The 13,001-nt window shown below is 35.6% G+C and overlaps 1 protein-coding gene across 2 annotated transcripts; it reads right to left on the bottom strand.

Moving 5' to 3' along the window:
- Positions 1-3,452: 3,452 nt before the first annotated feature.
- Positions 3,453-11,931, bottom strand: nkx2-1 (NK2 homeobox 1). Of its 2 annotated transcripts, none has more exons than XM_088355191.1 (2): positions 11,348-11,931; positions 3,453-6,460 (listed from the first exon to the last, which is right to left on the bottom strand). In XM_088355191.1, exons 1-2 carry the CDS (start codon positions 11,829-11,831, stop codon positions 5,745-5,747), a joined length of 1,200 nt encoding a protein of 399 aa, XP_088211317.1. In that variant the 5' UTR covers positions 11,832-11,931; the 3' UTR covers positions 3,453-5,744. The 2 variants fall into 2 exon arrangements, with proteins under 2 accessions (XP_088211317.1, XP_088211318.1); XM_088355192.1 differs by having other exon boundaries at positions 11,357-11,931.
- Between the last annotated feature and the right edge of the window lie 1,070 nt (positions 11,932-13,001).

The following is a 13,001-nucleotide window of genomic DNA, read 5'->3' as shown; positions in this document are numbered from 1 at the left end:
TTTCTTCTTTTTTTAGTACTGTAAAAACTGGAAATTGAGTTTTAATTTTCTTTTAAAAGTGCTTGAATTTAGCCAAGAAGGTGTTCAAACCCTGTCATATATTTAAGTCAATCACAGTCATATTTATTTATACAGCCCCTTATCACAAAAAGTATCAAAGGGTTGTACAGAACACAACAACAACAAAATAACTAGTAAAATAACCTATATGAAATATTTTTGTGGGAATGGAAATATTTTCATATGGAAAATATGGAAAACTAAATATATAATTTGGTTTAAATAGATTCCAAATGCCAAATGTGATTACATTAACAATATTGTATTGTAAAGTTCATGCTACTAAAAGGGAGCTAGATATCTAGCTAAACAAGTAAAAGCCATCTAAATAGCCAAACTGAAAGCTTAATGGCTAGGTAGAAACGAGGTAAAATTTTAGCTTGATAACTATCAAAAAAATATAAAATGTTAATCTAGATAGCAACATGTAAAAAGCTACTTAAATAGCTTGCTAAATAGCCAAAAAGGTCGGAAGATAGCTAGCTACACAGCTAAGAAAAGTAGCCAGATAGCTAGCTAAAAAAATCTGCACATTTTATTAAGCATTTAACATGCTACAATGACAATAAACGTGTCTTATATTAGATTAAAGAATATAATGTATTACCATTGTAACATGTGAAACTCACAACAAAATTAACTTTTGTCTCTGGTAGCGTGACTAAAATAATGTAATAATGAGATCAAATGTATTGCCTTTTCGCAAGTCATTTTGGTCCAGTGCTCTGATAACTCAGCTTAGACCTGTTAAGACTGTGCAGCTTTATTTTGAAGGGAAATGAAGTATTTTTACGTGAATAAACTTCAACAACGATCGCAGTATTTCCATTCAGGTATATGAGTTTTCTACTTCTGGTTTTCAAACATGCACATATATTTTTTTAATGGTCTAGAGACAGATTGAGTTTCGCACGATAAATTCTACCGCTTTTTTACATGGTATGTCTTAAAAATATATCATTAGATTTAAATTTCTTAATTCTAGTCTTTCATTTATTTATCTTCTTTTTTGGTTTGAACAATTTGATTGACACTATTTACAGCAAATAAACAATGTGAGGTTTGAACAATTTTTCTCGACAATTTTCACAAGCAATTAAGCATATTCACAATTTTGTTATATCTGACAATATGACGTTTTAACTATTTTTTCATCTTCTTATTTCTTGAAAGTAATTCGGTTATACGTTTTTCACTGCAGAGACACAGCAATCGCTTCAAAAGAAGCTGCTATTATAGTTACGGTCAAAGGCTAATGCAGTAAAAGGAGCGTCTGACGTATAATGAGTCAGCCTGGGTGCGTTAATATAGATATAAATCATATCAGGCATTCACGTTTGACATCATTTCGAAACGATTGTATGTGTCAACACGGAATTGAAAAGCTATTTCCACCCTGAAATGACACGAACTGCGTTGCCTAGCAACTGCATTGTTTTCTTGCGGGAGGATGACCCCGTCCCGTTTTTCTTAATGATGCGGTTTGCGCTTTAGCCTCATTAAACGATAAAATAGTTATACATAAGTAAACCACATAAAGCGAGATCGACTGCGTGAAAAAAACGAAATTAAATCGAAATATTTGTGATAAGCTCTCCGTGTGTTGATTGATTGCTGATAAGATGGTCGCGCAACGATAAGGAGCTGTTTGCCGAGCGCTTAATCAAAAGTAACATTTAAAAGCAAAGACAACAAGAAAGAAAAAAAACTCGAGTTTACTGTGCAAACGTAGAACACAAAAGCTCGAGAATGGACTCGCTGTTTGCTGTTGGCACGATTAAACGCTCCACGTCAACGCCAAATAACTTCAGAGAGAACAATTATATGTTAAACATGCCTTCAACATTTTTTTTCAAAGGAAAACCAGTTTAAAAAAAACATGAAATAATTATAAACACATAGTTTGAGAACCACGCACAGTAAAATAATTCATTGATTAATTATTATTAATATATTATAATTTTTAAACACGGATTAAGTTCTACACAGGAGAATAAACAGCGTTTAGTTATCACTTTAAAAATATGTTCACTGAGATGATGTTAAAATTTACTTTTGGCGTGTAAAATTGACACAATAAACCAAATTGGGTCCAAAATTAACCTGACCTTTACTCATTTACTATATTGTCTTGAATTTAAACAAAAATGTAGGTTGAAGTGTGTTTGAAATAAGAAAATACCGAATTTTAGGTGGTGTTTTTAGTTTCATTTTGTATATTTTTGGTTTTAAAAACAATTATCAGTAAAGTTTTTGGATAAACATAACCAATTTGTTTAGAAAAAAAACAATTGGGCGCCATTTTGTTATACTAACAAGTGAGCTAATAATTTTGGTTTGAAATTAAATCCTCAATTTTAGGGGTTTGTTGAATGGTAAATGGTAAATGGTCTGCATTTATATAGCGCTTTTCAAGTCAATGAAGACCTCCCAAAGCGCTTTACAATGTGCTTCACACTTACCCATTCACACACACACTCACACACCAATAGTGAGTCAGCCATGCAAGGTGCCTACCTGCTTATCGGGGGCATTAGGGATTCAGTGTCTTCGACATCCAACACGAAGGAGCCGGGAATCGAACCTGCGACCTCTTGATCCCAAGACGAGTGCTCTACCTCCGAAAACAACATTAATAATTTGATGGCCAACAAAATGATCCAATATATATAGTTTAACAGGCAAATTTTGAGGATAAAAACTCTTTTTCGACACATCTGGGTTACGACTCCCCTCCACCCATTTTATAGGCAAATTTAAGGGCTATGAACTACCCTATTTTGGGTCAAATCTAGATAATCCCCCTAATCTAGGAAAAAAGGGTACAAGTATAAACACATCAGAAACCTCTGAATACACTCCAGCGTTTTACTTTTTTAATTCTGTAACAGTCAGTGTTAATTTAACACCGAAAGAGTGCATTTTTACCTTACCCCAGTGAACATATGTTCCTTATACACAGAGTATTAAATAAACACTGCTTATTTGACTGTGTATGATGCGATATTAAAATGCATTGCCTTAAATTTCTTAATATTTTATCTTGTTTAAAACGCTCTAAACCAAACACGGGTAAATTGGGGCAACCAAAATATTCCTTTCTCATTGTCTCATTTCGTTTGTAGTATAATTCCATAAATACGATCGTTCGTAAGTTGAATTTGTTCGTAAATTGCTTCAATAATATATTTTGTATGTTTAAGGCTTGTATAAGTAACCTGTATTGAGTTGTACTAAAAAAAACATTTAATGAAATAATATGCTCTATAACGTTACAAAGCAAGGTGAATGAATGAATAGGCCTTGACATTCTGTGGTCTGTGAAGACCTTTAAGTCACAAATAAACATGACTTGATTTAAATAAGAAAAAAATGAAAGTTGGCTGTGTGGGTAGGGATCACCTTTTCCATAATTTATTAATGGGACATTTTTTTGTGTGGTGAGTCAAATATCTATAATAAGTTACATATAAACGTACAAATACAAAACCAAACGACAGCAATAGTGGCCTCAAAAACTGTATACAGAGTTGAATGTTTCCTTTTTTACATGAGGTGAAAGGGCAAAAAAAGCAGTAACAGATAATAATGGACGCTTGATACATTCACTTGGAGGGGAGCTTGGTGTTTTTGTTTTTGGTGGGGAGAGATTGGGGGCGGGTAGCATGGCGGCGCAGTGGTTAGCGCGTGTGCGGCACAGTTTTGAGGTCATGAGATCGAGTGAGTGTGTGCCTTGCGACTGGCAACCAGTTGAGGGTGTCCCCTGCCTACTGCCCGAAGATAGCTGGGATGGGCTCCAGCATCCCCGCGACCCTACTGAGGATAAGCGGTGTAGATAATGGATGGATGGAGATTTGGGGCTGTATTAATCCCCGCTCATGAAATAAAATATTGAAATTATTGAATGAAGACACGAAAACCTGTAGTTTATTTTGAAGTTATTTAAGTCTGTATTTAGATTTTAAATGTTGCTTAGTCTGTTAAATAGATTTTCTTTCTTCCATGGAAATAGCTATTGAAATAATTAAACGAAGAGGACACACGTTTTTTAATCAATTGCGGATTTTATTTAGATTTTAATGTTTTTCTCTCGTTAAATTGTTTTTTTTTCTAACCGGTGAAATCATTCTATATATAAAACAAGTGAAAACATGTTTTGGGGGCGATTTGTGGCTTATTTTGATGTTAAACCATGATTTTCCTAGTGGATTTTTTTTTTAATTTTAAATCATACGGTGAACAAGAAAATGTTCAAATATGTTTTGAGTGAGTTTATTCCTTATTTGGATTTCCCGTTAAATTGTTATCTTCCATGGAAACAACTATTGAATTTATTCCCCAAAGAAAGAAATGAAAACATGTTTTGGGTGTGATTTTACGCTTCATTTTGAATTGTTTTCTCCCTTTTACGTAGATTTTTTTCCTTCATTTAAATAAGTATAACTAATTATTCCATGAAGATAAATATATTAAATGTTATTTACATATATATTTTGGGCGGACTAGGGGCTTTATTTTGATTGGGAATATTTTCTTTTTAATTTTTTTTCCTGATAAGGAAATAATTATTGAAAATGCTAAAAAGGATTTTTCCTTTGGTGTTTTAAGTTGTTTTTGTTTTTGCCGATTCGGAATATTGTTTTTACTGTGAAACAGATTTTTGTCTGCCATGAAAACAACTATTAAAATGATTCCTTGAGCCAAAATATTTAAATTCAGAAAAATAATAAAACATTACGTGAAGAAATATAATTTAAAAAAATACTTACTTTGCAGTTATTTGGGTCTTTATTTTACGTCTGAATTTTGTTGTTCCTGCTAAAACAATCCTCCTCATTTGATGAAATTATCCTATGAAAAAGAGTTTTTCAGTGAGATGAGGCTTTACTTTGATTTCGAATATCTTTCCAGTTCCAGTTGATTATTTTATTCTCCAATTAAAATAGCCATTGAATTACTTTTCATGAACCAGGAAAATAGAACAATATCAAAACCTGCTTTTTAATGATTAGGGTTTATTTAGTGTTTTTATTTTTAGTCCCCCCCCCCTTTTAAAATATTTTTGGGCCATAAATTAACTGGAAATTATTCCATTATCCAATAATAAAATACCCAAAAATATTTAAAAAAAATCTGAATAGAAATAGACAAAAAATACAACTAAAATATATTCCATACAATGTATATATTCCGAATAACTGGAGAAAAAGACAAACGTGTAATTAGTCCAACAAAGCCTTTCTTTAAGTATATAGCTTGAGGTTCATCCTATGGGCACAAGTTTAAGTATTGAATTGGCAGGGGAGGCCAACCCGGTCCTCGAGAGCCGTTTTGGAGGTTTCTCTTCTTCAACTCAAGTAATTCACATTTATTGGGCTTAAAAATAATCCAGGCGGTTGGAATTGCACGTATTGGAGCAGAGAAACTCCAAAACATGAAGGACATGCGGCTCTCGTATCGATTATACAGTTGTTTTCTGTGAAAATAGATTACTGTGTCCTTTTGTTAATTAATGATTGACTTGGTTGTTTTTGTGTTGTGCTAAATAAAAATCCACAAATAAAAGCACGATTTTTTCCTAAGTGAATGCAAAACGTGTAGGAGTTTCAGCTCATATAATTTACATAAATAAATCACAGTAGGAAAAAAAAACAGTCCAATCTTCAAAAGAGTCACTTTTAGGGTCACCAAGTCCTTCCGTACAATAACGCCGAGCACTGAAGCGCGCTTCCGTACTCAGCAGCGGGCGAGTTGAGGTGCGAGAGTCCGCCCACTTGCGCGTGCAGGGCGGGGGGACTCACCGAAAGAGACCCCCCTGCAAGCTCCGGAGAGTGTCCGGCACTCCCCACTTGCTGCCCCCCGGACATCAGCAGCACATTTGCGGCTTGTTGTTGGTGCGTGTGCGCATGGTTGTGGTTGTGTTGTTGTTGTTGTGTGGTCCCCTGCCCGCTTCCTTGGCATGGTTTTCCGTCCTTGACCAGAACCGGAACCGCGACCCTTCTTGGCGATTGTTGCTGTTGTTGTTGCTGACAAGCAGCCCCCCCTGTGGCCACTCCGTCCTGTTGATGCATTTGCTGCTGCGACACTTTATCCTTGGCTTGTCTTTTCATTTTGTAGCGGTGGTTCTGGAACCAGATTTTCACTTGCGTGGGGGTCAGGTGGATCATGGAGGCCAGGTGTTCGCGTTCAGGGGCTGACAGATATTTCTGCTGCTTGAAGCGACGCTCCAGTTCGTAGACTTGCGCTTGAGAGAAAAGAACGCGCCTTTTGCGCCGGGGTGCCACCGCTGCTGCGCTTAGAGAGCCGTGCATGCCTTTGGCGTGGGCCTCCGCCAGGGAACCCAGGCCGCCCATTGCGCCCATGTTCATGCCTGATGAGGAACCGTGCATGAAGCGAGAAACTGCAAAAGAGAGACACATACAAAGGTTAAAATGATGCAGGAATAACGCACACAAAAAGGTTCAAAACCATAATAAATAACCCAACTGTAACGAAATTGGAGGGCTTAACCCTTCAGTGTATAAAACAAATTCAAATGTACGAATTTGAGAAGGGTAAAAACCTTAAAAACTATTAATTGATATATAATAGAGATGTGCATATTCACAGTGGCAGTTGTACTGAACATTATACTCAAGGACGCTGAAGATTTTTTTTCTCTAAAACAGTGCTTTAAACAGCACACACAAAATTATTTAAAAAAATCAATAATAACCCACTAACAAGGTTGAAATAATGCAGTTATAACACACACAAAAAGTTTCAAATTGTGCTGTAATAACACACACAAAACTGTTGAAATAATGCAGTAATAACACTCATACGCAACGGTTCAGATAATACAGTAATACAAATGGCAATGAAAACATGCATTAATTGGAATAAAGCAATAACAACGACTGGGAGGTTCGGGTTCGCGCCCCGGCCGAGTCATTCCTAAGACTTAAAAAGTGGTCGGCGGCGCCCTCTCTTGGCTGCGGCTGCATCGGGTCAGATGCAATCGACATTTCGTTCTGTGTACATTGTTACACAGAATGACAATACAAGGAAATTATTATTATTATTATTATTATGCAAAAGGTTAAACAGTATGCAGTAATAACACACAAAAAGGTTCAAACAATACTGTAAAAACAATCATCAGAATATTGATGTAGTGCAGCAACAACACACTATTGCACAAAGGTTAAAAAATCCAGTAATACCGCATGCAAAAATGTTAAAGCAATGCATAAATAACGGACTAAAATTGATAAGAATATTACAGCGGTTACACACAAAAAGGTTAAAAGAATTCTGCAATAGCACACATACAGAGATAATGAAGTAATAACGCATGGAAAAAATGTTAAACAATGCATTTGTACTACACATTAAAAGTTCAAAATTATGCAGTCCTAACACATAGACACAAAGAGTAAATTATTGCAGCAGGAACGGACAAAATGTTAAAGTAATGCAGGAATAGAACTCATAAAAAGGTTAAAATAATGCAGTGATAACACATACAAAGGTTAAAACATGCATGAATAAAAAACACAAAAGACTGCAACATAAATATTATATAAAAAAAAATCTAAATTGAAATAATTTGCAACAGCATGCTCTAAGCCCAACGAAAACTCCCTATTATTGTGAAACAAACTTTGCATAAACAGACAAGTAGCAATAAAGCAGACCTATATTTATTTAGACACTCAAAAAATAATAACAAACGCACAATGAAAAAAAAATCACTTCAGAAAATACTATTATTTCATGCAGTTGTCGATTGGAAAAAAATATGATCTTTACTTTCCTCCCAAAAATACTTAACTCGGCCATTATTTCAATCAGAAAGAAACATTAAAACAAAAATAGAAAAACTTCTTGTGAAAACATAAAATTCAATAAATATATAAAGCATTCCCTTTCACCATTAAAATGGACAAAAAAGAACGATAAAACAGAGTATTATTTGATTTTGAAATTAAAACGTTTATAGTGTTTCATGATATTTGTTTTAAAGTCAATATTCAGGTTCTAATTCAGCCATTAGTTCAAACAGAAATAATATTTGAACAAAAAAGATCAGAAAACTTCTCTTAAGAACCTAAAATATTACAAACAATACATTTTAAATAATATACATTTTCATTAAATAATAATAATAAACTGACCTGAAATATATTATCTGTCAAATGAAACAACCCATATGTATTTCCCCCCATTTTGGTTTTAGATCTACGGTATTCGTTGGTGTTATGTTGTTTTGTTTTAGCTGTTATCTTTTCGTTTTAGTTTTATTATTTTTTACATGTAATTGATTGATTGATTGATTGATTGATTGATTGATTGATTGATTGATTGATGGAGGTTTCATTTTTCCCCGTTTATCCCCCTTCAAAATTTAAATGAATGCAAAATCAAAAACTTTATGAAACAATTAAGAAAACAGAAAGGAAAAATGTGTGTACATGAGTGGAAATTAATAGATCGACCTGTTCAAGTATGTCGGCTTCATCCGTTGCACTTGTTGAGATGCTGATTGTTATGCGATGATGATGCAAACGACGGGAAAATGGATGTCAGTTTACAACCATTTAATCGTGCACAAATGACTGAACAAAGTCTGTGTTTCGTCTTGTTTTAGAATGGATTAACTTTAGTTAAAGTACCCGGTGACCTAATTGAGGATAAGCGAACGGATGGATGGATAGTTTGGTACAAAATATTTAAAAAACACATTCGTGTGAAGTAATAGGATTGGCTTGTAATTAATTAGTTTCATGCATCGGCCATTCTGACCTTCTTCTCCTCTTTTGGGCTTATATTCATTATTATCTAATTATGTTTATTATTATTATTATTATTGATAAGAAACATATCAAATTTAACCCACAACCAAACAGCTCACTCTCATTTCAGGACTAAAAATCGCAACAGCAATACAAACAAAAATAAAAGAATACAAATGCACTATGAAGCATAATAATTCGTATTTTGCGAATAAATCATTTTTGGTCGATATAAAAACATTAAAAAAAACGTATATTATTCTATTGATTTATTATTGTCTGACCTAGTCTTCGATCTAATTTTATGTCGTGATCGAAATCTGTACTCCTTTTCATTAAATCCTATGATATTGTCTGTTTGATATCAAAATATAGCGTTTCCCGTTTATTAATTTCAAAATGTCATTTTTGGTCGTAAATGTGCAAGTGGTTTATATAATAAAATGATATTTTGATTGACATTAATGTGATTTACTTTATATTTTGGTACCATTTCTTTCTCACTTCGTTACTTCCTTTAGTCATGTTTAGAAATATATTTCATTAATTTGTATATGCTGTGATTTGCTTGTTAACCCTGGGATGTATGACCCACTAGTATATACAATCTCCCATTAATGGGGTCAAAAACTAATGGAGGGAAATAATACTAACGGCATCATGTCATAAAGTTGTTTTATGAGGAATACTGTACCTGGAACGTAACAATATTACAACTTTTGTATTTTTAAATATTTTGAAGAATAACAACCCCACTTATGCATCCAAGAGTTGAACATGATTTAAAATTAGTTATCTTCTATGTTATACTTCTAAATAATTCTTTATGATTAACATTATGTTATTATTATTGTCAGCCTTTTTTTAACATCCCCAAGTTTTTGCGGTGTATGTTTTATCTAAATGTGGAATTTCTTACATTCTGACAAGTATAAATCTATATTTTGTATTTTGAAAGAGGAAAATTGTCGAGTTCGTTGTTATGTTGGACTGTCAGTGTTTCATGAATTGTTGGACGTCTCAACGAAATGTTAATGATAATTCACATCGGTATTTTGAATATTTTTAGAGTTAAAAAGAAAGAAAACATTTTATTTCTTCAACAAGATGGATTAAAATATGCATTATTGCTTTTGTTTATTTGTTGTTCTATATTAATATTTATACAAACGTGTTTAAGTCTAAAATCAAAATATTTGACAAAACAATCTACTTTCAAAAAATATATATGTTATCGATTAAAAGTCTGGCAGCACGGCGGCGCAGTGGTTAGCGCTTGTGCGGCACAGTTCATGTCATGGGAACCTGTCGTGGGTTCAAATCCAGCTCCAGACATCCTGTGCGGAGTTTGTATGTTCTCCCCGTGCTTGCGTGGGTTTCCTCCGGGCACTCCGGTTTCCTCCCACGTTCCAAAAAACATGCATTTCAGGTGAATTGGCCGGTCCAAATTGTCCCTAGGTGTGAATGAGCGAATGAGTTGTCTGTCCCTGTGTGCCCTGCGATTGGCTGGCAACCAGTTCAGGGTGTCCCCTGCCCACTGCCCGGAGATGGCTGGGATGGGCTCCAGCCCCCCCGCGACCCTAATGAGGATAAGCGGTACGGCTGATGAGATGAGATGAGATGAGATTAAAAGTCTATTTTCTTCCATCTTTCTATTGAGTTAATGCAGAGTTTTGATTTAAAATATAACAACAATTTAATTGTTTTAAATCGAAGACTGTTCTGTTTGAGATTTGTCCATTAAAATTCAAAATAAACCCAATTAATACTTGTTTTTTAATATGTTTATAACAAATCAAATTAATAGAAGAAAACGTGAAATAAATTAAAAAATATGTTGTCTTTTTTACATTTCAATATGCCAAACGTTGAAGCTGTTTATGGTTGAAAAATGTTTTTTCTTATTGATTAATTGACAAAATATAATTTTAACTAAATATGTATAATTTACTTTTTTTAATCAACCCCCTTTAAAACTCGAATACGAGTACACGGTGAAGAAATCTGATGATTTTTCCCGTTTAAAATAAAATACGTTAAGTTGTATAATAATCGTAACGACATTGATGGTGATAATAATGATAATAATATTAATATTAATAATATTATTAATAAAGACCAATACGTCCCTTTCACCATTAAAACGGACAAAAATGAATGATAAAACGGAGTATAATTTGATTTTGAAATTAAAACGTTTATAGCATTTGTTTTAAGAAATTCGTTTTAAAGTCAATATTGTTTGTGTAAAATATGCAAATAACAAATCAAAATTTGCTTCATTATATAATAGTGATGACGATGAAAGTCCATTTAAAAATATGTTATTAATTATTTCTTTATGTAATAACAACGTAGTGTTGTCTAATTTGGAACGAAAAAGTGTAAGTTTTTTTGTTTTATTAAATTATTTTAGAGAATAAAATGCCAATTTTTTCATTATTAAAACAAATAAATGATGTGATTTCCCCCCCGTGTGTATGGGAATAAAATCACACGCGCGCGCTTACAAAACTCACTGGTGGAGAACCGTGGGTCGGCGGCGGGGTTGGCCGGGTACCAGCCGGTGGCCGCGGCCGCCCTGACGCCTTCCTGGTAGGGGGCCAGGTCGTTGCCGTTGCAGTAGCCGCCCACCGCCCCGACGGCGGCGGCGTGGCTCAGTTGCGGCACCCCGGCGGCGCTCATGTGGTACGAGACCCCCCCGGCGCCGCCTCCTCCGCCACCTCCGCCGGCGTTTGGACCCATGTGGTGGTGCTGGTGATGGTGATGCTGGTGGTGGGGATGCTGCTGCTGTTGCTGCTGCTGCATGCTCCCCTGGTTGACCCCCTGCAAGTGTCGGTACCCCCCCAAGTTATTCACCGCCCCCGCCGCTCCGCCCCCGGCGGCGGCTTCCATGGCCGCGGCGGCGGCGGCCGCCTTCTTGTAACTCTCCTCCAGCGGACTCAGGATGTCGGACACGGAAAAGGGGGTCGTATGCTTGGGGCTCATCGACATTATTTGTCCTGGGAGGGGGGGTTCTCCTCGTCCTCTTCTTCTTCTTCTTTTTTTTAATGCCCCTCTTCTGGTGGTTCTTGTTGCAAAGTCCTTCTAGTTGTTAATTGGATGGAGTGCAGGGAGCTGGCCGTGGATGGATCGGGGGTCCAGGTATAAGGCGGAGGGGGGCGGGGGCTTCTGGTGACGTCACTCGCGCACTTGATTAACTGCACTGACTGCTGAGGGCCTCTTGATGAACATCATGAGAGAAAAAGAGAGAGAGAAAAACATCGAGAGGGCTTCCCGCATGCGTGGACTTTCTTCTTTTGATTCTTGTTCCACGATATGTGAGAGAGGAGAACCGACTTACTGCTCTCATAATTTCAATCGTGTTTTGCGCACTGGCAATTCCGCTGGGTTTGTTTGCAGAAATGTGCATGCGTAATTGGGTCAAGTCAAGTTATATTTATTCGTAGGGACATGTTTTTATTCGTTGTTCATTTTTATTTAATTTTATTTATTTACAGGCAAAACGTCACGCCGTTGCAGGGCCAATAAAAGATTGCATTTAGCTGCTTGGAGTGGTCTCGGTAGTTTGGATCTGCAGTACCCAAATTGGCCGTCAGAGGGCGTTAGAGACCCCACAAAAAATATTTTTTATCGATGTTGTTGGTATGGATTGGGGGTGGCTTAACATTAAACCTTTAGCTATAGACAATGGCGGGGACTTAAAGTACAACTGCGTAAATTTTCACGAAAATCGGTTCAGCCGTTTCGGAGAATACGAGTCACATACAAACACACCCAAACAAAAATCAGTATTTATAAAATAGTTTAGATGTTTAACTTTCTGTTCCATAAATGTGTCATCTCTGTAACGTTTTGGGGGTAAAGGGATGGACCCATGTGGGGGAGGCAGGTGTGCTCAAAAAGGACATTATTTACTACCAAACAAACAAGAATGGCACAAAGCAACTTAAATATCCGTACAAGAAATCAAAAACTAAAATCAAACAAAACAATGTCCAAACTAGTAACACAGAAAATGAAATTGGAATAATGCAGGGTATAAAAAACTGGGAACAAACAAACAAACATGCACATGAAGGTGGATATTCAGACTAAATAGAAAATGACAATGACCCAACAAACCCGTGGGGATCAAAATGTCTTTTTTACAGTGTGCAGGAT

Source organism: Urocampus carinirostris, chromosome 15 (assembly GCF_059441175.1).
Source record: "Urocampus carinirostris isolate Australia breed hairy pipefish chromosome 15, RoL_Ucar_1.0, whole genome shotgun sequence".
NCBI lineage: Eukaryota > Metazoa > Chordata > Actinopteri > Syngnathiformes > Syngnathidae > Urocampus > Urocampus carinirostris.
This window is presented reverse-complemented; position numbering and strand designations above follow the sequence as displayed.

Coding starts and splice junctions, on each gene's coding strand:
- nkx2-1 (XM_088355191.1), bottom strand. CDS start 11,831: ATGTCGATGAGCCCCAAGCATACGACCCCCTTTTCCGTGTCCGACATC. Junction 6,461..11,347: donor GTTCTCCACCAGTGAGTTTT/GTAAGCGCGCGC, acceptor TCTCTTTTGCAG/TTTCTCGCTTCATGCACGGT.